Here is a 26,880-nt window from a genome sequence, read left to right on the forward strand (position 1 = left end):
TTTTTCCTGCACATATTCTCACGTGTTCTGACCCAATACTGGCTGTTCCAGGTGTCGGTGTAACGGTACTTTCTACTCACTCATCATCCCATTGAAACTCTTCCAACACACAGAAACTTAACTGGGGCACTGTTGTGTTCCAAGTTCTTCTTTCTCCTGATTTGTGTTTTCTGAGATTCAATTTTAGCTCTTTTCAAAGTGAAAAGGGGTGCTGGAGATGGAGTAAGAAAAGCTGGAACAACAACAGCACTGGCTCACAAACCCCAGGGCCATCCAAGAGGCTACAAGTCGGAGACCGATTCCTGCCATGAGAGAAATATCACTTTAAAAACCTAACGGTGTAAACAGCAGAGTGCGTAAGAAAAGAAATCTGTAGCCCTGTAGACAAAGACAAATATATTTTTATATTAACAATGAATAAAAAGACCTTTATGATGCTGCTAGCAAGGGACATACAAAATTCCCTATTACAGATTTAACTCATCTTTTCATGGCCAAAAGACATTCAGCACGAAAACTGACCAATTAAAAACAATCGTGTAGTGTAACACTATTCCATGTACAGTACAGTGTAGTGTAGTCTAGCAAAACCATTCCAACAATTCACCTCATATAGGTGTTTCAACTTTAAAAAGTCACATTTAAAGCACTCAGCTGTGAAAAGCCACTGAAGACCTCCATGAGATCATAAAACCTTTGTTTACACTACAAAACCAAAACGTGTGAAATTAATGAATATAATATGGTCATTTTTAAATGGCGGCGTGTATACAAATCCATTATTCAGTAACAGACATAAACATATATAAGGTTATAGCGGACAGATGTACATTCTTTGTCAATTGAAAGCGTTTCAGTTGGACAAATGGAGTCCAAACCGTCTAACACTGATATTCACAATAAAACTCATGAAGTTTCAGTCTATAGTAGCGGAAAAGGTTCAGCACCAAACGTGCTTTTGTCCAGGTGAAACAGAACTTGACATAAAAACCACCTCAGGCAGGTTCATTGTTTCTGACGGAAAGTAGGTCATTTGGTGGAACCACATAAGAGTTTCTGAGCAGGACTTTATTTCCCATGATGCTCCCGTGTTTCGAGTCTGTTGCGCTTCGGCTTCTCCGCTGGCTCCCACGTCAGGAGTCGCCTGTCCGCAGTGTCTCTTGCGTTTGGTTGTCTCCACACTGCTCGCTTGAGACAGAAAGCCATGATTGGAGGACCTCAATCAGTAAAGGAGGTCAAACAATGACGTCTTGAGTGTCACTGTTAGGCCGCGGCTTGTTTGCAAGTGGCGGGAGAGGCTTCTTGTAAAATTCTGTGGAGGGGGTGGAGAAAAGGTTAGACTACGTTAGTAAACTGCACACATCGAGTCCTGAAATAACTCTCAATTAGTTCCCTACCACAACAACGTAAATAAAGAGAGAGTTAGCCATGGCGGTTGCTGCACAGAGTGAGATGGGATATGTAAACTGTGGATGAATCCACAGATAAGCCTTTGAGTTAATATAAAGTTGCCTTCCACCATGAACGATCCACACACATTAAAACACATGCCTGGTGAGATGGAGGAGAAGAGAAAGACAGTGATGTGGGTCTGTGATACTAATTAACAGTCAACACACATCTTAAGCCAGACAGAGCTCAGTGTTTCCTGGGCAACATCACATTGAGTAATTTACCACTACTGCTGTGAAAGAGACAAATCCACCAGACTTTCTCCTTAGAAAAAACTACTGTGGTGCTACTATTTGCAATAAGTATTTTTATTTATATGATTAAGCCACAAGAGTAAAACGTGTTAGAACTGTTAAGTGGGATCATATTGCATCCAACACATTACTGCCTGGAGGAAACACTGATGAAAGTTATTCAACAAGTTAATCCACACAAAGAACAGGTTAGTGAGCTTTCATGCAAAAAGGAAGTAATGCATGAAAGTGAACAATGGTTAACAGTGAGGGATGAAGAACGACCGGACTTCACAGGCATCTTTACCAGAATGTCTCGAGTCCCCGAGTGGTTCTAGTTTTGGCAGCCTAGAAACTTTGGGTGTGGCCCATCCCACTAAAAAATAAAAAATTACGCAGTTATCAGGACAAATCCTAAAAACAGTCAAAAGAAAGTCAGAAATGATGCTCCTCATAGCAGAAGTCGAATCTGGTTCATCGGCCTCCTTTAGATACGAGAATGCTCAGAGGGATTAGCATCAACACAACAGCGTATCGGGTAACCTATAACTAGACAGCGACACTGGCTACATGCTGGAAAGAAAGTGTCAGTAGATCAAGCAGTTCAATGACAACAAATTCCTTGTTCCATCCTTCCCACTATTTCATCATCGAAGTGATCTTTTGATGTATTGGACAGCTGGTGATGTTGCACCACTGTGGTTATCTCTGATTGTACTACTCCTCCTACGCAAGATTTGAAACTGACCCACAGATCAAATAGTGTCACATGTGTCCACATATGGTTGTGTAGATTTTAATTTTTTTTTTAATTTGAATGGCTAATTAGCTGACAAATTCATTCCAATTCCTAGAAGCGCTAAACAATAAAAGCCTCCAGCTGGTTCATCATGAGTGGGAAACCTTTATTGTGAAGGGGCAGCTGCAGGAAATATTCAGTTTGAATGAGCAGTAACTTAGGAGCGTGGGAGTGAAACTACACAGAGATTCAGTTAGAAACTACAAATGTACTTTTAAGGACAGACTGACCTGGAGGAGGTGGAGGGGTGGGGCTCTCTGCTGGACCGTCCTCCGTCCTCAGCGGGTCCACCCTGTGCTTTCTCTTCAGGTGCAGCTTCCTCGTCTTCTTTTTGTCTTGCTCGCCTGTTGTGGCTGCAAATACAGAGACATTTAAAAGGGCACAAACAAAGAATCCAGATGTCTAAAGTAGATAGGGTAATTTTGGGAAGGCCATCCATTCATAATGACTCATCCACATTGTCAAAATCCTTTAAATATGGAGCCATGGTACTAAAAATATTTTAGATAACAAACCTATAATTTCTGTAGCCTACTATGAAACAACAGACTCCCTGATGCCGACTCGTGTCCCACTCCTCATACCGCTGTCTTCAGACAAAAAGTCACGTTGTTAGATCGATAATGTTGTCAGACTCTTTTAATTTCAATCTAACCCTGTCAGTAGTAAATACAATCACCTTTAGTGGACAAAAGGCAGCACAATTGCCCCATTAGGTTACATTGCAGCTCGGTTTGCGCCGGCCCGTCATTGCGAACTTGCTCAATTTTAAAGATTTTCGATCCCTTCAGTCTATTTGATACAAATGCATGGGGAAATGGTCGGGTGGGAATCTCTGGGCCCCTCACGATTCAATTCTGATTCAGAGGCCAACGATTCGATTCTAAACAGATTATCCTCAGATTTATATATATATACACACATACAAATCTGAGTTTGTTCGACTTTTACATATACAATATTTGGCACTAAGTTTTTTGAAATGTTTTGTCTGAGGTTTTTATTTTGTAGTCATTCCAGGCTTAAGCCTTAAACATGTTGAGTCATCTTCTCTCTCAGTGATCTTCCGTGTCAGAGGCTCAGTCATGTTTAAAGGAGGAGAATTGGCTTCTTTGAACATGAAGCATGAGGTGGTCAGATGTATTGTTATAAAGTAAATCAACAGCCTAGGATTATTTTATGTATGTCTTATTATTTTTTTTTGATTTTTTAAATCGATTATTAACTCACCAGAATCAAGCATTGAATCATTCAAGAGAGAACTGCGATGCATCTAAGAATCGACTATTATTCCCACCCCTAGGAAATAAGATCTAGGTTAAAAAAAACTTTTAAAAATTAAAAACTTTTAATAATAATCAAATAAGAGTGACTGCCCCCTTCGAGACTGGAGAAATTACCAACTGTTTCCCCAATACCATCTATTTAGTCCCTTAATTTATCTCGCTGTCTTATTATGTTTATCTGAGATATTCATGTTTTTCTTTACTACTGTCGCACTAAATGCTTGCTCTTCTTATAGAGTGGTCTAGACCTACTCTATTTGTAAAGTGTCTTGAGATAACTCGTTATGATTTGATACTATGAATAAAATTGAATTCAGTACTCTGAGCTTAGTGACGAAAACGAGGATAAATATCAGACAGTTGCTTTTATAACTGGGTTAATCTTTCACATTTTAAAATATACCCAAGATATATTTGTTGCCATTTTTGTTTTAATCAAAGTGAAAATAGATTCACTTTCTTGCTTTCTATTCCTTTTCTATTTATGTACAAGCTTCCCCCCATATGGTGCAAAGCCGAACCACAAGCTGCGAGGAAAGACTTTAAAAAAGGTTTTGCTGCCCTCACGTCTGATCATTTTTATCTGTTGTCTTCTAAATAAATATCTTGGCAGAAAACACATTTTTTTAAACTGTCAAACTATTTGCCAAGTGGTTTAAATCATGAGTTGGTACCCGGTCACCCGGTCACAAAGCAAATCCCAGCCACAATGCTGTATACAGTAATAAACAAAAGCAGAAAAGTTGGAAGATGTGGTGGTGGTTTGGCGCCTACCTGAACTGGGATTTTCCGGCGTTTGTCTTGTGTTGTCTGGCTCTTGGTCGTTGTCGTCCTCATATTCCTCTTCCTCTTGATCAGCATCTGTCTTCGGGCTGTTGGTCCTCGCCTCTTTTTGCCTCTTCCTCTCCTTTTCTTTATCCTCGTTCTGAAAGGAACATGAAAGCCAAGAGCAATATTTCCTGAGCCCTGCAAAATACACCATATCTCCAACAGTCTAAAACACAGCAACACACAGTAGGGCTTGGAGGACATGCTTCTGTCCCAATCCCATTCTTTCATGATACGTGGGTGCCGAATGGATTTGTATTGCACTTTTCATTCATTGCGATTCTAGAAGTATTGCAATGCGATAGTATTGAGTGTTGTAGCCAATGCAGACATGTGCTGTGTGCATGTACTATGTGTATAGTGTGTGTGTCGTAGGTACCTTACAAACAGATAATCTTTAGGTGAATCATTGGTAAAAAATAAATTATTCTAGGGAAATGCAAAAAAAAAAAAAAAAATCATACAATTGTCCATTTTTTTCCTTCACCCCTAACACACAATGATCACACACACCTCTGTAATCACGTTGCTGATTGGTTGAAAGGGGCTGGGAATGTTTTCATCATCAAGCTCCTCCTCCATGATCTGCCTGCCATCACGTTCGGCCTCTTCCTGTTCCTGCCGTTCTCTGTGGACACAACATGAGGTGGGATTGGTGAAACGTGGTCCGATTTGTTCATTTCATATATGTTGATTTGCGTGTCCTCACCTCTCTGCCCGTATCCGCCGCACTCTTTCCGCCCTCTCCTTCTTGTCCTGTTCCTCCTGTGCGTGCTGCTCGGCTGTGTCCTTCTGCACGCGCTCAGTAATGGCCTCGTAGTCTTTAGCAATGTTGTTGAGGAGCCACTTCATGCCCTTCTTGATGGACTTGTCGAACTTTTTACCATAGCCTAGAACAGCTGAGCATGGCTCCTGGGGTAGGAACATATATGGATATACATATATAACAAGCCTGGCTATTTGTCTATATTTGCGTAAAACCACAATTAAACCAAATGCCCTTATTGTCATTCAACCGCCACAACAGGTGCACAAACACTCACGATCTGACAGAGACACTTGTTCTCATTAACAAGCTTCTCCAACGACAGGTTCTCAATGATGTCTGCTTCAGCCAGCGCTCCCTCTTGGTCTTGTTTGTTGGCAAGCCTGAAAGCAGAGCAGAATGAAGAGCTATTAGTGATTCATGTTATGAAGAAAAAGCTTAATGAATAAAAACTGTTCTGTGAAGCTCCAGGTAAAACCAAGTCAATCTTTGAAAAGAAAGATAAAGTAGCTATCAAACTCATACTCAATCTCTGCATAGCTGCATAGTTATTAGTGGCTGGAAATCTTATGGAAATAAGTCTCTGCCCTGATTGTGGATTGTTGATTACAACACTATCTCTGCATACCTGGGGAAATAATTTCAACTCTCTGTGCCTCAACCTGTGCTTTGTGTCCTGATTACTGACAAAGCACATGCCTCCAGGAATCAACCTGCAGTGCACGTATTCAGAAACAAATTGGACCAGGCACTCAAGATTGACTTTTAGGCCAGACAATTTCTCTATAACTCTCTCTATCTTTTTTTTGGTAATCAAATTTTTATTTTTTATTTATTTATATTTAACTCAGAAACTAAATACAGCCACAAACAATGAACTTAATGAATGTTGAACCTTTGTCAAGTCTTATTTCCTCGGCTGATACAACACTCACACTAGCACAGGTTTCCCTGCGATGCGCGGGTGCTGGAGAACCTCGGCCATGGTCTCCCGTGTCTCCTGGATCCTCTGGACGTCGCTGGAGTCCACCACAAACACCACGCCGTGCGACTCGGAATAGTAGTTCTTCCAGATGCCCCGGATTCTCTTCCCGCCACCCAGGTCAAAGATGGTCACATCGAACTTGCCCTGCTTGAGGTCAACCTTAGAAAAGCCCACTGTAGGAGCGACATCCTCGGGATTCTCTGCAAAAACAAAACAAATAAATCAGCAAACATTAATCATGTTACAGAGACAATGCATTCGGTAAGGTCGGTAATAAAACCTCATCAGACAACTTCCTTTTCTTTCTTTTTCTAAATCATTAGCAGTGATAAAATATGAAAGCAGCGAGGCATAACTGTCAGGCAGTTGGATGTAAAATAAACATGATAATAAAATATTAAACAGAAGAGTAAATGAGGCGTAACAAGATGGAGGGCATGATTTACAAAGTCAACTTTTCTATTATTTACAAAGAGTTTTTACAAAGAAGACAAGACAAATGTGCAAAACACTAAATGTACATTATTAACATTCATGACAAACCGTTCTAACCTCCTTGGATTCCTCGTACTGTTGCGGTCTTCCCTGCATTATCCAGTCCCACCATAACCAGAGTCACTTTCCTGTTGGGTCAGAACGAATACACATGAACACAGACATCCCTATCCCTCAGGTCCAGAGGTCCAGGTTAGCAGTGGGGCAGAAGAAGCGTCTGATGCCATTTATGGTGCCCTGCGTCCAAATGTGCAGGGAATTAGCTAAAATAAGCAGCATTAGCTGGTCTCATGATGCATTTGAAATGACAAAGATAAGCCAATTAATAATCGGAATGACCGACGCAATCAGAGATGCGCTCAATGTACTGAGTGAGTGAGTCAGCTAACACAAATAAAACAAAACAGAGATCCACTATACTTGCTTTTCTCAAGGCAATGAGAGTACTGATGGTTATTCTAATAATAAGAATTGACGTTTGTTTGTTCTGTTTACCCAGAATGTTCTTACTGTATTTTAGGGATGTGAATCTTTAATACTCTCACAAACCATATTTGATAACAATTATCCTGTCAACAAATCAATATCCCGATGCCGCATCTCCTCAGTATTACTATATATTGCTACACGTTTTTTTAATCAACAAATATAAACAGTCAGATTTATAAGCTGTAATTATAACAGCAACCTTGCATATCATTAGGTTGACATTATGCCTACTGGCATTAAACTATTATGTAGAATAAAAAGACAAAAATGCAAAATATAAAACAAAAGGACACAACTGATTCCACTTCATGAACTCGCACTGAAAAGAAAAGACTGCAAATATCTGAGAAGAAATGCACATAAAGCTAAATCTTACACACCAACACACCCGTCTTTGTCTCCTGGATGCATACTTAACTTTGACACTTGCGCCGAAAAGACATCAATCGCACTATCCATCTAACTGTCCTCTCGAGCCACCTGGACCTCATGAGGACAGCCGCTTGTTGTAAACGTCCAAAAGGTGACACGCTGGCTGCCCTTTCTCCGCTTGCTAACCCATGGACCTCTGTCCACGCTGCTCAAACCCCACAAAGCAACCGGCCAAAAGGAATTGACCCGCTGACCAGACCTGGCTGTAGGATTAGGTGAGGATTTCTGACTAAATCCAAAGGATCAGATGCCTCACAGGCACCACGTGGGATAAGCACGCGCAAATACATTTTGCTGGTCTTGCTGCTTCACCCTCAGAAAGATTTACATACTCTGTATCCAGTCACAAAGGGACGTTCAGCTAAAAAATACTGGGAATCCAACATAAAAGGTTGGAAAAACGTACTAAGATGATTATTACCAAGATCTATTTATCTACCAAATATGTTCTAGATTAATAGATTAACTGTTTGGTCTAAAAAAATCTCATAGCCTAATTTGCAAGGTAAATGTATTTGTATAGCCGTTTTCAACAACAAGGCAATTCAAAGTACTTTACATAAGTAAAATAGATAGATAGATAGATAGATAGATAGATATCAGCTCTATATTAAATATGTGTAAGAAGGCTCCTATATTTAAAACATCGGCAGTAGGATCTTCAACATTACAAGACAAAATGTCAATCTGTCAAGTTTCAAGTTCTCAGGCTCCCTCCAACAACTCTGTTTTAATCAGTATAAAACAGAAAATCACATGTTAAAAAAACTAGATGTTTATCTAAGACATAGGAATAGGCCATTGTTAAATATAGAGATAACTATATAGTAAAATAGAGTAAAATGTGAAATTAAGTAACATAAAAGTGAGGAAAAAGTAACTGCAAATGGACACATGAATGTAAACATGAATGTATGCATAGTGAGAATAATTATACACACACACACACACACACACACACTCATATAGTTGTGGCTACAAACTAGATTGGAAATTAGAAAAAAGAAAAAAATCCACACACTAAAAACAGACACACATTAATCAAACATTAGCATATGATCATAATGGGTTGGTCAACACTGATCTGTCAGTGGTTGTAGGTATTTTAACATATTGTGTAATAAAGTACAATATAATGATCTGCTTTGACCCAAAACATATAGTAGCCTAGTTACCACAAACTACGTTTAAACATCAATTGACGACTCAATCTTGCAAACTACTGAAACCAACTGGTTTGAGTAGTATGTTTAGGACAAGAGCAGCAAAGATGTTGTCCTCATAATAAAAACAGAACTTACCTTGCAGGCTCTCGCCAACGTTTCAGCCAGTTGCAGCAATTCGCCATCAGGCTAAACATCGCAGTCCAAGTCCAGATGACTGGAATCAAGTGGTCATCGAGCCCTAGGCGTCCAACCACTATCCAACCTTGTTCAGCCAGCTGATCGATTCCTAACCTAAACTGGCTACATAGCGAGCTATTGTAGCTAGCTGACGTTAGCGATAACGGTATGTTGGTAACTCGTTTAAATTCAATCTCAGCGCATGAGTGAGTCTGTTAGCATACGAATGAAAGTTGTGCTCACTGATAAAATAAAACTGGGTTTCACATGTAACCGAATGCAGGTAGAAAAAAGTATGTTACTCGCGAAAACGTCAGCTAACGTTCCTGAGCGTTAGCCGTCGTGTAGCTGACGCTTTGTTTACGCCGTCTTTTCTGCTGCTAGGCTGCAGACGTGCTTACGTCACCTTTCTTAATCAACAAATCAGCGTCGTTCCAGGTTCCTTTTCGTCTTCTTCTTTGGGGTTTTACGACAGGCGGCGTTCAAAAAGTTGCATTGCTGCCATCTATTGAACTATCACCTTAGTGCACTATATCATGTTATACACATATTCTTTAACTGTCTATGGTTACACAGTCCAGTGTCTAGTACAAATAAAAAATAAAAAACTGTTGCCATTTTAAAATTGTCCACTGCCACCAGGGACGTAGCACAAAATTCTGGGCCCTGTAGAAAGGCATTATCCATGGGCCCCTTCCCGCATCCATGCCATTCATTCTAGCATCTTCTTGGGCCCTCCTCACATGAGCCTTGGATGGATTTATATTGACATCTATGGTTTCCTTTGGACCAGCTTCCTCTGCCAACTCATCAACCTTTTCAATTGTTGCTCTACATGAGCTGGGACCCATAATAATATTTTACCCCTCTCCTTTTCACACCTAATTGTCAGAAGAATATCACATACTACAAGGTCTTGGAGACTCTTTGTTCACCCTTTTCCCAATACAGCTGATAGCTGACACAGAGTCACTACCAACCATAGAGTAACGGTCTATGCTACCCAACACTGTATGGTTCTGAATCTGCTGAGTCCATTGCACTGCCATCAGGATTGCATAGAACTCCACTGTGAACACAATCAGAAGATTGGAGGTTTGTGTTCCTGATATGAAACCTGTTTCTGTATCCTTTGAACCATCAGTAAACATTAATTTGTGTTCCTGATATCTTTCTCTTCTGTGAATCGTTGGGGACACAGAAATAATATGAATGGGGGACTTGTTGAGAGAGCGCCTCCTGTGGACAATAATATAACCAACTGCTGGGATTAAAGTTTTGCGATTGAGAACTGCGCATGCGCTGTTCACATAGGTCATCTAAATCCCGCAAGGAGGAAGCCCTTTACAAAATCGTCTTAAATGAAGCCAATAAACGTCAAAAGAAGAAAAAGAAAATAATCTCCCATCATCCCATCATCACTTTTCTGGTAGGGGAATTTATTTGTTGCAGGTTGGTAGGAGAAGAATTACTTGTCGCGTGCTCAGGTTGCGTTGGTTAGGTTCAGGCAGGAGGAGGGTTATGTTTAGGCAAGAGGAGTGGGATTGGTTGTGGTTAGGGTAAGAATGTCAGGGCGAGCCAATCAGGGATGAGTCTTCTCCTCCCATCCTGTCCAAAAATACTTCGTTTCCTGGGAAAGCTGTACAATACTTTATTTACCTGTCTATGGTACTGTCCTCCATCCGTGTTTCTGTAACTGTCTGTGGGGTAACGTTCTGGTCGCTTACACCCGTTTTGCATTGTAATACAGCGCATTAAACCCGGTCGCTCCGGGTATTGGACGTCTGTTGTCCTTGTTCCGTGTTTCTTGAAACCTGACGTGTTATGCCAACAGTACTCTACATCTAGGCTGCTACATTTCGCAGGTAATACAATTATACTACGCTACTTACTCCATTAAAACGACTTTTACTTTTGGTACTTTTCGAATACATTTTTACGTAACGTAAGTAACATTTGAATGCAGGACTTTGACTCGTCCACACACTGTTGTTAATGATTTTAAGACAACAGTGGCCTTCTCTGACAGTTAATTCATTATTGAGCCGATGTGGAGCTACTTCAATAAAAACCGGCCCACCTGTGCATCTTAAACACCTGGATCATCTGATCAGTGCAGGGAGATTTGTCTTTTTCAAATCGGTGCTTCACTTTAGAGAGAACTGTGGAAGGTGTTTATTCTTATCTTCTACTTGTTATCTTCCTGTTATTTATAAGACATCCCATGATGTATGCAAAGCGACATTCTCAGACCAGTTTTACACAAGTTGTGTATGTGCTGGTTCCACTTACAAATGTAGACATATACTGTAGATAATAGAAAATATTTTCTATTGTTTAATGCAACCAACAGTCCAAAATCATATTAAATCAAAATTAGTAAAAAACAAAAACAAAAAAACATGGTGACAAGTTGCTAAGCCAGCCTAATTTGAATGCCATGACCCTTACTCCTTGCTTTATTTTACAGGTGTCTGCTCCCCTGTATCCACATGGCTCGGGTCTTCGTCTATGGCACCCTGAAGAAGGGGCAGCCCAACTACTACCGTATGTTTGAGAGTGCCAATGGTACGGCGGAGCTTCTCGCCTCGGCCTACACCACCCAGAAATACCCACTCGTGATCGCCGGCAAGTACAATATCCCTTTCCTCCTCAACATCCCCGGCCAGGGTCACAGAGTGCAAGGCGAGATTTATAAAGTAGACGACAAGATGCTGAAATTCCTGGATGACTTTGAAGGGGTTCCCACCATGTACCAGCGAACTCTGGTCCATCTGGAGGTGAAGGAGTGGGTGGGGAAGGCAGAGGGAGAGGAGAGGCCGAAAGCAGGGAGCATCACAGAAGCGTTTGTGTACAGCACGACTGCGTACCAGCCAGACTGGCCCTCACTGCCCTGCTATGACAGCTACGACGCATATGGAGATCATGGGCTCGAGTATGTGACCAGAGAAGTACGAGACTGATGTAGCCTGTACAAATATGCCTCAAAATATTGTGTGTAAAGCAGTTGGAGAATATATAAAGTATCAGTGACATCTCAAGAAGAATTGTGTCTAGTTTTGTCAAGTTTGAGTACTTAATGACCGACTGGAAAGCATGTGAATCAAACTGGGAGGTTGTATTGCGATCCAGTTCCTACAGTATCTACTACATGTAAAAAAAGTCTTAATGCATTTAAGTAGTGCAGAATTACGACAATGTTTTCATCTTTTTTTAAAGAAAACAGCCTATATGGACATAATAACCACATCACACATGTTGCTGTCAGTCACCTTATAATGATAAGAGTAGATACTATGCTGTCAAAATGTAAAAGGTCTTTCATTGACTTTTCTCATTGTAAATATACTTCATAAAGGGCATTAATCCTGCGTCTTCTGTGTTGTTTATGCTCCAGTTTCTCACGCATTCAAATAGTTAAGTAAATTTGTAATGTTTGGTGTGGTACCCAAACACTTTGGATTAAAATAATGTATGTTACACCTGAAACAGGTTTGTGTTAACTTCTCCTGAATTGTCTCTCATGATCATGCTCTCTGTTGTGTTGTTCTCATCCCATCTGGGGGTTAGATAAAAACAGAAGACATCAATTTGTGAGTTGTCTCTTTATTTTTCTTATGAACACACATCTTTTCTCATCTTTTTTTAGAATAGTAAAATCCAGAAAACTAGAGGAGCACAGAGGAGAAGGTATTTGGCAAACGGACGAGTGAAATCTCTGTTGGCGTTGGAAGCAGTGTTAAAGTCATGTGTCCTTCAGAGGATAAACAAACTTCTAAACTAAGCAGAACTCACAGGGAGACATGAAAAAAAGGACATTTCACAGTGTATCAAAGTACTGTACAAAAAGGAAAAAGATGGATCTAATTGTGTCCAAACTGGCATCACATTTAATTCATCTAATTATACATAGAAGACACTGTCATTATCGAGAGTCTGTTCACATGCACAGCTTAAAATCCGGGTTTAAGTCTTAATTCAAGCATTTTATGTACATGTAATACTCTCATTACAAAAGGTGTCAGCATACAGGAATATTTATGAAGGAAATGCAAAAAAACAACATAACGGTGCACAAACTCATGCTTCAGTGTCCCATATACTTCTCATGGATACCATTCAGGATCATCATGAAGATAACATCCTCCTTGTAATAAACATAATATGTTGATTGTGAATATTCAATATATATGTGTGCATGTGAACAACACTCAAACACTCAAATTAACGGTAAAGGAAAAAAAGAAACATTGCCAGCATGACTTTGTGTTGCCAGTTTGGAGTAGAAAAAACAATGACGTTCTAAATAACATCATGCACGACTAAAATCACAGACATTGCTGATCAGACACAAGTGGTGCAGAAAGTGTTGAGAGGATCTCTGAGTGATGGGTATGTGATTCTGTGTCTGATATAATAAGAGTCTTTTCTGGTGTTAGTGCAGTCTGAAGTCCAGCTCTTCACCCAGGCGAGCGTCTCTCTGTGCACATTATCAGTAAAGGTCTTTCCTGGTGCTCGGCAGGGAGCGGCTGGCAGAGCACGTGGCGCTGCGGATCACCTCCATCCACCTGGTGGAAAACGATGGTTCTCATATTACTGAAGCGCACACAACAGTTTATGTTTACTTTATGTGGAGTGAAATTGTGGAATGGATTGAGTATTAATTAATTAAGATTGATGTACCCTTATTTGTCCCACAAGGGGAAATTACAATTTAAACTCTGTTATTACACACAGTCCTGAACTACACAGACATGCTCAGTACCTATACATGCACTAAATGGAGAGATGTCAGTGTGGGGGGGCTGTCCATGGAAAGGCACCCTGAGCGTTTGAGGGTTCGATGGCTCGCTCAAGAGCACCTTGGCAGTGCCCAAGAGGTGAACTAACACCTGTCCAGCTACCAGTCCACCACCATACTTTGGTCCGTATGTGGACTCGAACTACCAACCCTCCGGTTCCCAAGCCCCTACTGCCACCCCCCTTATTAAAGCAATGTCCAAGTATTACCCAGTTTAAAAAGCTGTCCAAAGATATAGTTTTCACAAAATACAGGGAGGAGGAAGGGTTTTGACAAAGGTTTTTGAGTTTTTGTGTAAAGCACTTTGAAATGCATTGCTGCTAAAATGTGCTAAATAAATAAACGTGCCTTGCTATGTATGAAGCAATCTGAATAATAATTATTATACATCTTCTTTCTAAGCTTCTGAGACAAAAGTAATCAAAATCAAATGTCAAAATTAAACATCCATTCCCATTTCTGATCATCTGTATACCTGACTATTTCAACTGAGAGTGTTATTGATTAAAACGGATACTGATGTGTAAAAGTATATATGATATATTGAGAACCCCTACTCATCCCTGATCACCCAAAATACCGTACCTTTCAAAGGCGTACTCGCTCTCTGATCTGAAGTAGTAGACGTGGGATTTAAAGTGGAGTTTGAAGACGTAGTCTTTATGGATGTTCTCCGACTCAGACGGGACGGTGACGGAGTAGCCCAGCAGAGGAAGGCTGGCCAGAGGGTAGTCATCCTGTGAGCAGAGGAGCCAGAAGGACAGGAAATCAATCAATAATGGTCTTTATGCAACATACTGATACATTTTATTTATATATTATTTATGGACTTTACATTTAAAACAAATCTCAAAGTGCTACAGGGTAAAACCATCAATTTGAAAGACAGATAAGGCAATGCTGTAGCCTTTTCTTTTGTTTGTGTGTGTGTGTGTGTGTGATTGGTCCCTTGTCTTGTGTCTATCTGTGTGTGTCTGTCTGTGTGTGTGTGTCTGTTTATATAGATTATAAAAATCAAAATTTGATCACAAAACATTTAAAAGACAGATAAAAGCTTAAAAACAAGAGAATAAAAGCAGAAGCAAGTCAATTAAAAGTCATAGGTCTTGCTAAAAAAAAATTGTTTAAGTCCTTTGATTGAACTCTTTTTTTTTTTTTAATTCCTGAGACGAGGGGGGGCCGAACAGAAAGCCCAATCAACCATGGGGCTGAGCCTAATCCTGGAATGGAGGAGGCAAGTTCTGTTAGCAGAGCGGAGAGATCGTGTGGAGGTTAGAGGGGTTAGTCGTTCTTTCACGTAGGTGGAGGCATTGCCATGGATGCACTGATGAGCGAGGAAGGAGACCTTATATTCCATCCTGGTGGAGACGGGAAGCCAGTGATGTGAACAGAGAAGGGGCTTTATGTGTCCATATTGTTCACGCTCTCATCAGGATCCTTGCAGCAATGTTCTGGACATAGTCTCGGAAGACTCATGTTAGAGATCCCAATGAGCAGTGCATTGCAGTAATCCAGTCTGGATTACACAATGTAGAGGAGGTTGTAGATCTCAGGAATGAAGGAGGAGTTTGGGTGGCTGGTGGATGAGAACTTTTGTCATGGGAAAAGGGGGCTTACAGCTCAGGCCAAGGCAGAGGGGACAAATCCAGATCATTGTGGTAGATGATGTTCCCGTATCAGACAAATTCCAACACCACATACTTTCTGTGTTCCTGTATTCTTACTGTATGTATAGTGATATATCTTACCTGGTGTGACTTGTAGAAGAAGAGGCTGAAGTTGGTGAAAACCACCCAGAGTTTCTGCCAGCCGTTACTGTTCTTAAACTTCCTCAGCAGGTTACCTGACAGCTGGTTCTGAAAACACAAGGGAAGAGAATGGAAATTAAGTCCACAAAAGACACAGGAGGCTCAACAAAGTGAAGCAAAGTTACTGATTCCATTATAGTGTTTGAAATGGTGGGATAAAAGGACAGGAAAGAAAGATCTGTAGCTCTAATTACACTCCTTCATGCAAAGAAGCAATGACATCAAATATTCTAACTATACTTTAGGAATATTAAATAGTCTGGTAACTTGTGTGTCCAGTGAAATGTATTCCTCTCCATTTATTTCTGCGTAGTTGTAGTGACATTACGGGAGAATCACGACATTCCCAGCAGCTGTGGCTCTTGCAGTACCTCACCACGCCAGCAGGTGTCACTAAACGACAGGCTGTGTGCTTTGAACCAGCAAACCACAGAGACAGACACGGCCCCCTGAAGACTGCCACGGGGCCTCATCAACTCACTGGCCGGACTACTACTGGCCTCTAGTAGGGTCAGCGTGGACAGACAGACAAAAATGGCAGGACATAGTAGGAGACACAGGGTGGAAGAGATAAAGATGGAGGTGTGGAGGAGAGAAAAGGAAAAAACACAGACATGAGAAGAAAAGTGAGACAAAGGACATTGAGGAAATGGTCCTTTGCCTGTGGGGAAGAGGACTGAGACAAACAACACACACACACACACACACACAGATAAACACACAAGACTGGACTCCTTAAGAGTAGGAACAGTTGTGTGATGTGTGGAAAGAGAAAGCGGATTAAAAAAGACACAGTCCGGTACCTCCACGGCAACACTAAAGTCCACCATGGACACGCTGGTGTTGCGATGCCAGCAGACGTGCACGGTGGTGTTACCACGGTGACCCTGGCGCTCCAGAGATGAGCGCGAGCCGCAGAGCTCCTCCTCCGACTCCAGCTCGGCTCCACCGTCGTCCGACAGCTCTGGGGAACGACGGGGAAGTTCAAATGTGCTGGTTAGCAGAAAGAAAGTGTGTTCTCGCTGGGTAGAATTCACAGAACAGACACATGAACCATCCATCGTTTCATAAACTCTGAACCCTTCCAACCAGGCAGGTACACAGAGCACATTTACAAACAACAAATGTTGACAAATGACCAAGAGGTGGGTCTTTAGAATAGATGGGGTTTAAAGACATGAAGATAAAACACTTCCTATGGGTAACTATAACAAGATTAAAATATAATATCAGCTGCGTTTTTAAAAATACTAATACAATTCAGGCTTTGGTATTCAACTCCTTTCATCTTCACAAATGTTGCAACAGAACTTAATGCCAAAGTGCTGACAACATAAAACCCTGACAACATAAAACCCTGACAACATAAAACCCTGACAAACAAGCTCTGCAGCATCCTGAATGTGGTTTTGTTACGCATCGCTGGCTAATGTTTGGTATTTCTGGTGGAAACTGCCACTAGACAACTGGATCCAGAAATACTAAGTTTGGTGTGAGCCTCCTGCTTTGGCTTCTTTCTTTTCCAGAGCGGATTATGAGCCAATAGGCCCCTGGGCACAGACATGTACGAAGCCCACACCCTGTCTACATAGAAACATGACATGCAAACACAAAGAGTGTCAAAGAGTCTATTTGTACTCATTATGTGTCACTTTGTAGGCATTTTGCATCTATTCTTTTGTCATTTTGCATTTTTTTAGTACTTTATGTCTCTTTGTAGTAATTTGGGGTCATTTGTAGTCGTTACGTGCACGTTTTAGATGCTTTCGTGTCATTTGTTAGGTGTCTTTTTGTGGTCCTTTTGCATCTCTGTAGTCATTTTGTTACTCTTTGTAGTCATTTTGTGTCATTTGTAGACACTTTCTGTCTATTTGTAGTTCAGCGTCTCCGTGATCTACTGGTAGGCCCTTCAGTAATTCATCCATGCTGCTGACCCCTTTTACAAGAGTTGATTGTGTACAAGATTGTGAATTTGTAACTACAATCTGGCTTTAATAGATTCCTTCTGCCTAATATTAAATACAGCTAACACTACAAACATTCTCATTCTTGCTATTTTAGTGTGCTGGCAGCAAACACAGAAACATTTATAAAAGCAGACATGAATCAAATTACGACAGATTAATTGAATGTTAATATTCAGACTGATTCAATAATATAAATATAACAGTAGAACCACATTTATGATTTTAACAAGGCTGCAGGTCTTTGATACAGAACAAAGTGCCGAGCCAAAACAGTGATCAAAGCCATTTCAATTGAGTCTGGAAAAACTAAAGGAAAAAAAAAAACTTTTGTTGTTACTTGTAAGCCAATACTCTTCAACAGTTTGAGGTAAAATGTACATAGCGGGTGATTTAACCGAGGGACAATGAAGACGTCAAACCAAAGGTCACCAGGTGGAGGCCTCATTGAACATCGTGACAGGCATTTATGATAAAGAATGAGGAAAAAAAAGAAGAAGAGAAAAGAGGACGACAGCTGGTGCCTGAACCTACATATATCGGGTGACATTAAAAAAATATGATGAAAGACCACCTGGAACAATTCAGTGAGATTATTCATGAGGTGCTGACAGCAGCCGTCTGTCATGTTAGAGGGAAAGAAAGGGAGGGAAGGATTGAAATATATCTTCAGCTGGAGTTCCTGCATCACATCAACTTCAGCTGGGAGATTTTTGGAAAGAAAAGCCATCGCGGCTGACAAATCCCATGTGGAAACATATCCAGAAATAACTCTCCTGTGGGGCTTTTTATGACTGAGCTTTCTGGTTCCCACAGACAGTCCTGCAATGTTTTTGATGAAGTGATGTTTGGACAGGATGAAGTTTTTTGGCAATGATGGTTTAAATCCTCTGAATCAATACAAACCTGAGTGAAAAATGATTGATCATTCTTGTGAGATGTGCGCTCAAAGACAGACCAACTCTGATGCATTTCAACTTATGATTACTTTGATGTTTAGATAAAACAATAGTTACCTGACCGGCATTCATACTAATCAGGACAGGTGTCACAAATCCAGAACTCAAAGGTCTGACAAATGTGGACTTTATCAAGAAAAATAAATAAATAAATGAAATAAAAGAACAGGACTAAAGTCCAAATAAATAATAATATATAATACAGGTTTACCTAATAAAGTGGACACATAACAAACTTGGTTTTCTTGATAATGGACATTTGTGCTTCTAAATCCACAAACTGAAATATGAGTAATAATAATAGTCCACAGTGAAGCTCTTGCACCCAGATCCATTAGCTGACTTACTGTTGTCGGAGAGGCTGGTGGACAGCAGGTCGGTGCTTGGGCTGCTTGTCTGCTCTGCCAGGTCAATGGCCATCCTGATGTCCTCGACCCACCGCTCCATCTCGGACTCACAGCTGGACGCAGACAGAGAGAGAGACAGGGAGAGAGATTCTCTGTAAAAACTAGTCTCTTTTTGCATCTGCACTCTGTGGAAATATTAACGTCTTTGTTCTTATACACTTTCTTAGATTTCTTTCATTCACAGTAGATAGATTTTTAGTATTAAGTCTTTTGTAATATTGTGATCATTTTGCGCCTGGTAGGCTCATTCAGTAGTCCACCCATGCTGCTGACCCCTGTTATAAGACTTGATATTGATGTTTATGTGTGTTCATGTACATGTATACCTGGCTGCTACCACCACAGACTGGCGCTGTCCAAACAAGGTGAACGAATGAGGGACTCCCCACTCCTCCTCACTTTCTCGGATCTGTAAAAACACACATTCCTCAGCGGAAGACCTCAGAAATCCTAAATTTGGTCAAAGCATGTCAACTAAAAAAAACATATGACAACAACAGAAACTGTAAAAAATAAGCCCCAGCGTCCAAATATAACACAATGTGACCCTAAAACATTTAGTAAAGAATGACAACAAGCCAGGTTTCCATTCTGTACCACTCCTACAGCACAGTGCTTGAAGTCACTGAAACACTCAAACTCAAAAAAAAAGCATGTCAAAGGAATATGGTTGCGTACCGTCATGCCATACAAGGGCAGCTGGCCATGAACTTTAAACTGGTTGGACGGGGTCATTCCTCGACTGGTGTACACCAGGGAATCACTGAACTGGGGTGGAAGGAAGGGAAAAAGTGGAAGTTGGGTTTTTGTTTTTGCAAACGTTGATATTTGATTTACTTTGAAAAGTAGTGAAATGTCCTACGAGGAAGAACATCCTCTGCTGAAGGCCTTTCCCTGAGAGCTTGCTGAGGCAACCCAGCCTGATAAATTCCTGCAAATTCAAAACAGACATACTTTAATAAATATTTGGGTCAGAAAGCCAATCTACATTTGCAGAATTTTGCAGTTCTTGCCACTGAACAATTTAGGCCTTAAACATAGAAACACCTATTTCAAAAGGTAGTTACTTTAACTAATAACATCAAAGTGTCCAATATAGAAATGTAAAGAGTCTAACCCTCCCGGGGATGGCGAGGTTGTCGATGCCGGTCAGATCTTTCTTCAGCTCTAGAAGCTTCTGGAAGTTTTCCATCTTCATCATGGCGCCTTGGAGCTGTAGCACCATCTCTGAGATGTCAGCCAGGGCCGCTAAAGATGGGTTAAGAAGACGGTTATAGAAAACAAAAACAAGACACATTTAGTTTCACAGGTACAGAAACACATACACAAAGAGACATATGTACCTCTACAGTCCCTGAAGTCGTCGTGGGTGGGCGGGTAGTGCTTGCAGAGCCTCTCCAGGATGAGTTTGTAGTGCAGCAGGCGGTGAAGAGGCCTGAGGAGGAAGATGTTGAGGGGAAGGTAGCAAACCCTCTGCTGCTCAAAGTCCCGACACGCAGTCTCCGCCTTCCGATTGGATCTGAGGAACAGCCAGGGAGGAAGAAAGGGAAATGGGTGTGTTCAAAATGCTTCAACAGGCTTGTGTTCCTAATGTTAGCCTTTCTTGTAGCCTCCCCTCACACACCTGCAGGCCCGTTCCAGTTCGACCAGGCACTCTGAATGTTTCTGAAGATGAACTGTCAGCTGCTGCGGATGCAAGGACATCACAGTCACAAAGAAGACATCTAATACTTCCTAATCCACATTTTGCAGACGAGCGCTTGTGGTGCAAAAGAAAATAATAAGAGGGATGTGTAGTTACCCTTAGACCCTGAATGTTCTTCAGGAGAACGTCACCAATTCGTTGATAGTCTCCTTTAATGTGGGCATTAGATCGACCCTCCCTAAAGAAGAGAAAATAAATTAGGATCTTCTTCCACCTGCAGTAGCATTTCTTCACCAGCAGATGCCAGGCTCCAGCTATGTTTACACCACACATGACTGGAAGATCTTCACTCCATTCCCCAAATCCCAATTATCTTACCAGCCAGTCCTTGGGCTCTTTCCAAAAAAAGGTTTGCGTTTATGTTTGAGTGTGTGTCTCCTCCTGTATGTCATTACAGAAATAACACATACAAGATTCCCATAAGGACTTCCCATAAGGACTTTGCTTCTGCACATTTAGTTCCCATGCATAGTCACCTTATATAACCTTGTTTGTCCTTCTTTATTAAAGTTTTGTGCATTTTTGATTAGACCCCAAACCTGAGTTGAATGTTTTTAAAGTTTTTGTATGATTCTATAAAAATGTATGTATGTATAGTATTTAGGTGCATTTAAATGTAGATAATTTGCATTGTGAACTAAATGCTCAACTCCTTAATAATTTGCTGGAGCAAACTTTAGTTTTCTGAATGGGGCACGGCAGCTGGGGGTGTTGGGGGTTGGGGGTTTGGGGATGTGGGGTTGGCGTACACTTTCTGGTTTTGTTGTGGAGTGTGTGTGTGTGTGTGTGTTTTAAGGGAAAGGGGGGCTGGAAAAAAGAAGAAAAAGGCTAAAACTGTAAGGTTGTTATTCTTGTGCCTTTCTCAATAAAGAAAAAAATCAAGATAGAAAAGATTTTGTGAATGGGCAACAAGACAGGTACTGACCACTGTGCCAGCCGCTGCTCCACCTCTTTGAGGAATCCCTGGTGGAACTTGTAGACGGGATCGTAGCTGGCAGAGATCGCATTTTTAACAGAGTCTGGGAAGGCCTCATCTTTCCCGGCAACGCTCTGGAAGGACTACAAACACACACAGACAGACAGACAGACAGACAGACAGACAGAGAGACACAGACACACACAGACACACACACACACACACACACACACGTATTTTTGGGTGTTTTGGACTGTTGGTCAGACAAAAAAAGCAACTTGAAGACGGCTCTCAGGACTTTAAGAAATAATAAAGGTGGGTGTTTCACTATTTTCTGATATAACCAAATCATTAATCAATTTAATGAGAAAATAATTTTCAGAATAATCCATATTGAAAAGTATGCTTTAAAACATATAAACACATTATATATAGCAGACACTGATGGTGATTACAACTGACACATGTGAGGCACTACACACACGGAAACACGCAAGGTAGGTATGTTCCCACAACAGACCCCTGGATAGGAGGTCGGCGGGGCTGAATGAGGGATTTGACTTGAAAGCACCATGACATTTGTTTGCACTGAGGATAACCATCATCCAGCTCTCTCACACTCACACACATACACGGACACACACACACACACACACACACACACACACACACACAGAGAGAGACCCTCCTGGCTCCCCAGGCGAGTGCACTACAACCCCTTGCACAAAGGTGTTATATTCCCCTTCAGAGTAAATCACACACAATTATGACAGCTCGTGCAGACAGGAGGGCAGCCAGCTGTTTTGGAGAAGGACTTGGATGGAGGGAGGGAGGGAGGGAGGGAGGGAGGGAGGGAGGGAGGGAAGGAAGGGTGTGGGATCTCAGGCCTGAGCGATGCCAGACCAAAGAACATATTTAACAGGTTTTAAAAAAGTGCCAGCACACGCCTTCCTCCCACATGAAAGTGCGGTGGAAACTACTGTTGTGTACAAAAACAGCTGAGAGGGAGAGAAAGACACAACAGAGTAGAAATATGCTATTTTTTCGCTCCACAGCACAGCGAGGTCAGAAGTCCGCTTCAAAATATTAGAGGTGATGCAGGCAGGTGCTTGCTGCTCTAGGGGCTTGAACCTGTCTTTTCCTAATTAGTATTTCTACTCATTAAATTCCCGCTTCAGATTTTCCACTCATTTGTTACAGACAGACAGTAAAGTTGAACCACATAAATGGCAAAGACACAGTCTGACCAACAGTAAGCTGCACTTTCAGCCTAGGATTTAAGATGCAGTGGTTGTATTTATGCATGCACAAAGAGTTTTTCCACTGTGTTGATTTTAGTGGTTTTACTTGTAAACTGAAGGGCCCGGAGCAAATAGTCTGTGTTGTCTAAAAAAACCAAGTGCTTGTCAAGCGGAAAAAGGAGGTAAATTCTAACACATGCATTGATTGCTTGAGAGGCAGTGTCATTTAGAAAACACAAGTAACTTAAATATGCTCACTGGGAAGATGTCATCTGTCCTGCACAGGACGCATGCTCATAAAGACTCAGATGTTGAACCTCAGTCCTCGGTCTTGGGCCAAACTTAATGCCCATCAAAGCCCATTTTTGGGATGGGGAATCAAAAATACTGGACCAGAGAGCTAAAACAGCTCTAATACCCCAATGTAGTATATTAATGTCTATGACAGAAAGGACCATCAGCTTGAGACTTTGGTTTCCCTTTCCCAACATGTGGACTGTAAACCATCAGATTCACATCCTGACTCCAGTGCAAACCAACAATGACTCACTGTCCCAACACATAAGCTTTTAAAAGACCAACTTCAGCTCAAAATGTCTCAAAATATCAGACTCTAAAAGCTGAAACAAGCAGGGTTGGATCACTATTCCAGTAACAAGGCTTTAAACAGAACAAGCTGGGTTTACTCTCTCTCTGGGGCTGTTGGATTTAGGGAATGTGTTTACACTTAGCCAGACTAGCTCCTGGTCAGAGCACAGATGGCTTTTAAAAGATTTCGGTCAGCCAGCTGAGATTGGCCTTGCATTTGGCATCAACATCGCAACAGACTCAAGTACATCACCTCAAGAAAATATGGAAACTCTAGAACTTACCTCTGTGATGACCTGCAGGTCTTTGAGGTAGGTCCGCTCTGTGGTCAACAGTTCCTTGGCTATGAAGTAGGCCTTGTCTGTGGGAAACTTCTGGACACAAATAGAAAGAGGAGATCAATCCATCAATTTACAAATCCACAGATAAATCCCTTATTAGATTCTTTGGATTCACAAAATTAAATTTGCCATCCTTGTCTTTAGGTCTACCTTCCTCCTTGCCTCATCTTCGTCATCGTGGCGGACACATCCAGCATCAGTGAGCAGCGGGCTGGTGAGAGGTGATAGCAGCCGTCCCTCAGGACTCTGACCCAGGACACCGATGCTGCCCGTCCCCCGGCCATTTACCGAGCCATTGCCGTTAACGACCACTTGGGGACTTCCCTCCGGAGAGTCCTCTGAACCGGGACTTTCTGGGGGAGGAGAGGAAAATGGAAAGCAAAAGGAGACGGGGACAGGGATAGAAAAAAGAGTGAGATAAGGGAGAAGATGGTAGGAGAGGATAAGGGAGTTAAAAATAGATTCATGAAATTCAATACTATTCCTTATCATTTAATTCTTATAGTGACATTTTCATTCTTCACTCAGGCTTCTATATTCACCCTGCATTTACAAGCTTAAAATATTCCCCAAAATATTCCTCTAAATGTAACCAACACATGTGGCCATGAATTGCAAAGTTAGACAATGCTACACAATCAGTCTTACACTATGGGTCAGGACCCAGCTGTCATGTTCAGTCAGGGCGCAACATGACAGAAATACTACAATCACTCAACTCAGAAGGAGGCTACATCTACTCTACTTCTTAATATGGATCAATCTCTAAATCTAAAATGTGGTTAAAGAAATAGGAAAAAAAAGAAAAAAGGATCAAAAGAAGGAAAAAAACTAACTGTTAAGGAGATGTTAGTAAGAAGCTACAGATTATACAAGTCAGTTTACTTGCAAGACATATCTGTGCATTATAAGGGTAAAAAGACAAATAATTAAGATTGATTGACTAATCAATTAATCAATCGTTTTAGCCCTGTTAGAAAACATAGCACTGCTACATTTTAACAATTCATCAGTAGTTTATTAACTTTTCCATTTCCCTTACAATACTCTATAGATATGATCTTCTACAGATGTGTGATAGTCTTGCTAGTTGGGATGATGCCTAAAAAAAAAAAAAAAAAAAGAGTCTGGTATGATTGTAGTTGAAATCTATTTCTGGCAACTTTTAATATCATCATCAGGACAGAAGAATAAAAAGTTTGCACTACAGCTAGAGTCACTACAAAGGTTTACTACATGGTACTAAGTTGACTGTATACTTGCCCAGGTGCAAAGTTTCCAAAGAGTCCACTGTTATACACCAAACTGGATGGTAAAACCATGGCAACCACAGTGCAGATCTGTGACGGGTGCTATAAAAGAACTTGCCACCATACAGAAAACAAACTACCACAACAAAAAACACGTGAAGAAACAAGCTAGACAACATGAAACAGTGACAGACACGGGTCGAATCACGTGTGCACATGCAACAACCACTACTCTACCGGCTAGCTACCACAACACAAGACATGTAAGGGGCACACCTAGAACGGGTTGAGGGTATGTGAGTGGGCGTTTGAGGGGTGGGGCGCTTGGACGTCGATTCCATCTACAGAAAATTCTGGAGTCCCTTTTCTTTGAACATACTAGGTTGTTTTTATTGACACTAGTGCACACAGTTACAGTGTTAAAAAGAGAGATGAAGGGTATAAAGAAATAAAACCTCAAAGAAGTCACAAGAAATAAAATCCAGTGGGGGTTTTGTCATGAAAATAAAAAAGGACAGGTGTGCAGGAATACACAGTGTTACAAGACTGACAAAGCATAAAAGAAAACCAGTGAGTCAGTGGGTCTTTAGGCCGTGTAGAGAGTGTGAGTATCATTTAACTGCCTTTCTTTTGTAAAGAATAAAAAGAATTTTAGGCACTTCTTAAAATAGATTGCCAGCAGATTTTACACCTTTGCATCTTCACTATTTATAGTGAATGTGATTTTATCACAAAAAAGTATTTCTTGTGATTGTATGCTTTAGAGATTTTGCAAAACTGCCACCAATCTTCAAATCAGAAAAACTGAATAGCCAGAAAGCCGGTTTATCCCTTCGAAAGAAGACAGTCAGTAAAAAGTGTGTTATTTAAACAGAAAAGGAATCACAGATGTGAGGCACCACCTTACACCATTTAAATTATCTAAATTAAAAGGAAAGTAGTTTGACATTTTGGAAAATATGCTTGTTCAGTTTCTTGGCAAAAAAATCTAATAAGTGCATTTTTCCAAAAAGTTGAACTATTTGCTTTAAGCTGCACGATATCAGTCAAATACGGTCTCATCACCAAAGCGTGTATACTGCCGAAAAAACTATCATTTTACTTTTTCGTTTTAAAGCAAATCTACAAAATTTGGCTCTGATTAACATACACATTATAATATGAGTACAAAGTCACAATCTATCATATTTTTACTGTATGTACAGTACATTAACATTACAAAAAGCCTCAATGGAATTGACTCACTGCAAAGGCTAACTGGTGACAGTGAAAAGGAAGACGACTCAACTCCAGCGTGTGTGTGTGTGTGTGTGTGTGTGTGTGTGTGTGTGTGTGTGTGTGTGTGTGTGTACATCCTTGGACAATACTCGGACTTTCACACTTTACAACATGTCTTTCAAAGATTTCTTTGTTTTTGCACTTACGTTTGCATTTAGCTTAACTTTACTTGCGTCTGTCTACCTTCGCCCTCTCCCTCTCCGTTAAAGAAAGCACTGGAATTGAGTCGGCCTGCTTTGTCTTTGTGCGCAGTGAGGAGACCTGGGTCAAAGCGCAATGGTTTCGGAGTGTTTGAGAAAGACAGGGGCGCGGTAAATTAATCATGACGTTGTCCAAACAAATAAGGCATGAAAGCTGCGATATCCCACGAGAAGTGAAGAGGAAAAACAGGAATCCAACACATTTCTACAGTTATGTTTGCGTTCTACAGCACCTTAATGCTTCTCAAACATTTGAAACCATTTTTTGAGCCCCGTGATAGAAACACAGAGTGACAAAGTAAGCAAAAAACAGA

The 26,880-nt window shown here is 41.0% G+C and overlaps 3 protein-coding genes across 10 annotated transcripts in view; 1 reads left to right on the top strand and 2 right to left on the bottom strand.

The window, feature by feature from the left end:
- Positions 1-383: 383 nt before the first annotated feature.
- arl13b (ADP-ribosylation factor-like 13b) lies at positions 384-9,522 on the bottom strand. 3 transcript variants are annotated; one of them, XM_034864507.1, is made up of 10 exons: positions 9,067-9,522; positions 6,902-6,972; positions 6,300-6,549; positions 5,642-5,747; positions 5,308-5,510; positions 5,112-5,226; positions 4,545-4,695; positions 2,715-2,837; positions 1,993-2,061; positions 384-1,312 (listed from the first exon to the last, which is right to left on the bottom strand). In XM_034864507.1, exons 1-10 carry the CDS (start codon positions 9,123-9,125, stop codon positions 1,236-1,238), a joined length of 1,224 nt encoding a protein of 407 aa, XP_034720398.1. In that variant the 5' UTR covers positions 9,126-9,522; the 3' UTR covers positions 384-1,235. The 3 variants fall into 3 exon arrangements, with proteins under 3 accessions (XP_034720398.1, XP_034720397.1, XP_034720399.1); XM_034864506.1 differs by lacking the exon at positions 9,067-9,522 and adding an exon at positions 7,751-8,004; XM_034864508.1 differs by lacking the exons at positions 1,993-2,061; positions 9,067-9,522 and adding an exon at positions 7,751-8,003.
- Positions 9,523-10,414: 892 nt separating this feature from the next.
- Positions 10,415-12,074, top strand: LOC117939317 (gamma-glutamylaminecyclotransferase B-like). 2 transcript variants are annotated; one of them, XM_034864559.1, is made up of 2 exons: positions 10,415-10,537; positions 11,579-12,074. In XM_034864559.1, exon 2 carries the CDS (start codon positions 11,601-11,603, stop codon positions 12,069-12,071), a length of 471 nt encoding a protein of 156 aa, XP_034720450.1. In that variant the 5' UTR covers positions 10,415-10,537; positions 11,579-11,600; the 3' UTR covers positions 12,072-12,074. The 2 variants fall into 2 exon arrangements, with proteins under 2 accessions (XP_034720450.1, XP_034720449.1); XM_034864558.1 differs by lacking the exon at positions 10,415-10,537 and adding an exon at positions 10,584-10,973.
- Positions 12,075-12,702: 628 nt separating this feature from the next.
- Positions 12,703-26,880, bottom strand: part of LOC117939247 (FERM, ARHGEF and pleckstrin domain-containing protein 1-like) — a 52,516-nt gene continuing 38,338 nt past the window's right edge. For 4 of the 5 annotated variants that reach the window (XM_034864421.1, XM_034864422.1, XM_034864418.1 and 1 more), the window contains exons 14-28: positions 23,989-24,191; positions 23,782-23,871; positions 21,678-21,811; positions 20,849-20,930; positions 20,672-20,733; positions 20,391-20,566; positions 20,165-20,295; positions 19,910-19,978; positions 19,726-19,815; positions 19,374-19,456; positions 18,988-19,100; positions 16,521-16,681; positions 15,658-15,765; positions 14,495-14,646; positions 12,703-13,676 (exon numbers count right to left, since the gene is read on the bottom strand). In XM_034864421.1, coding sequence (XP_034720312.1) covers positions 13,601-13,676; positions 14,495-14,646; positions 15,658-15,765; positions 16,521-16,681; positions 18,988-19,100; positions 19,374-19,456; positions 19,726-19,815; positions 19,910-19,978; positions 20,165-20,295; positions 20,391-20,566; positions 20,672-20,733; positions 20,849-20,930; positions 21,678-21,811; positions 23,782-23,871; positions 23,989-24,191 — 1,730 coding nt within the window. In that variant the 3' untranslated portion in view covers positions 12,703-13,600. The remainder of the gene's footprint in view (positions 13,677-14,494; positions 14,647-15,657; positions 15,766-16,520; positions 16,682-18,987; positions 19,101-19,373; positions 19,457-19,725; positions 19,816-19,909; positions 19,979-20,164; positions 20,296-20,390; positions 20,567-20,671; positions 20,734-20,848; positions 20,931-21,677; positions 21,812-23,781; positions 23,872-23,988; positions 24,192-26,880) is intronic. The other variant, XM_034864420.1, reaches the window with a different exon arrangement.

The sequence above is a fragment of the Etheostoma cragini genome, chromosome 24 (assembly GCF_013103735.1).
Source record: "Etheostoma cragini isolate CJK2018 chromosome 24, CSU_Ecrag_1.0, whole genome shotgun sequence".
Taxonomy (NCBI): Eukaryota; Metazoa; Chordata; class Actinopteri; order Perciformes; family Percidae; genus Etheostoma; species Etheostoma cragini.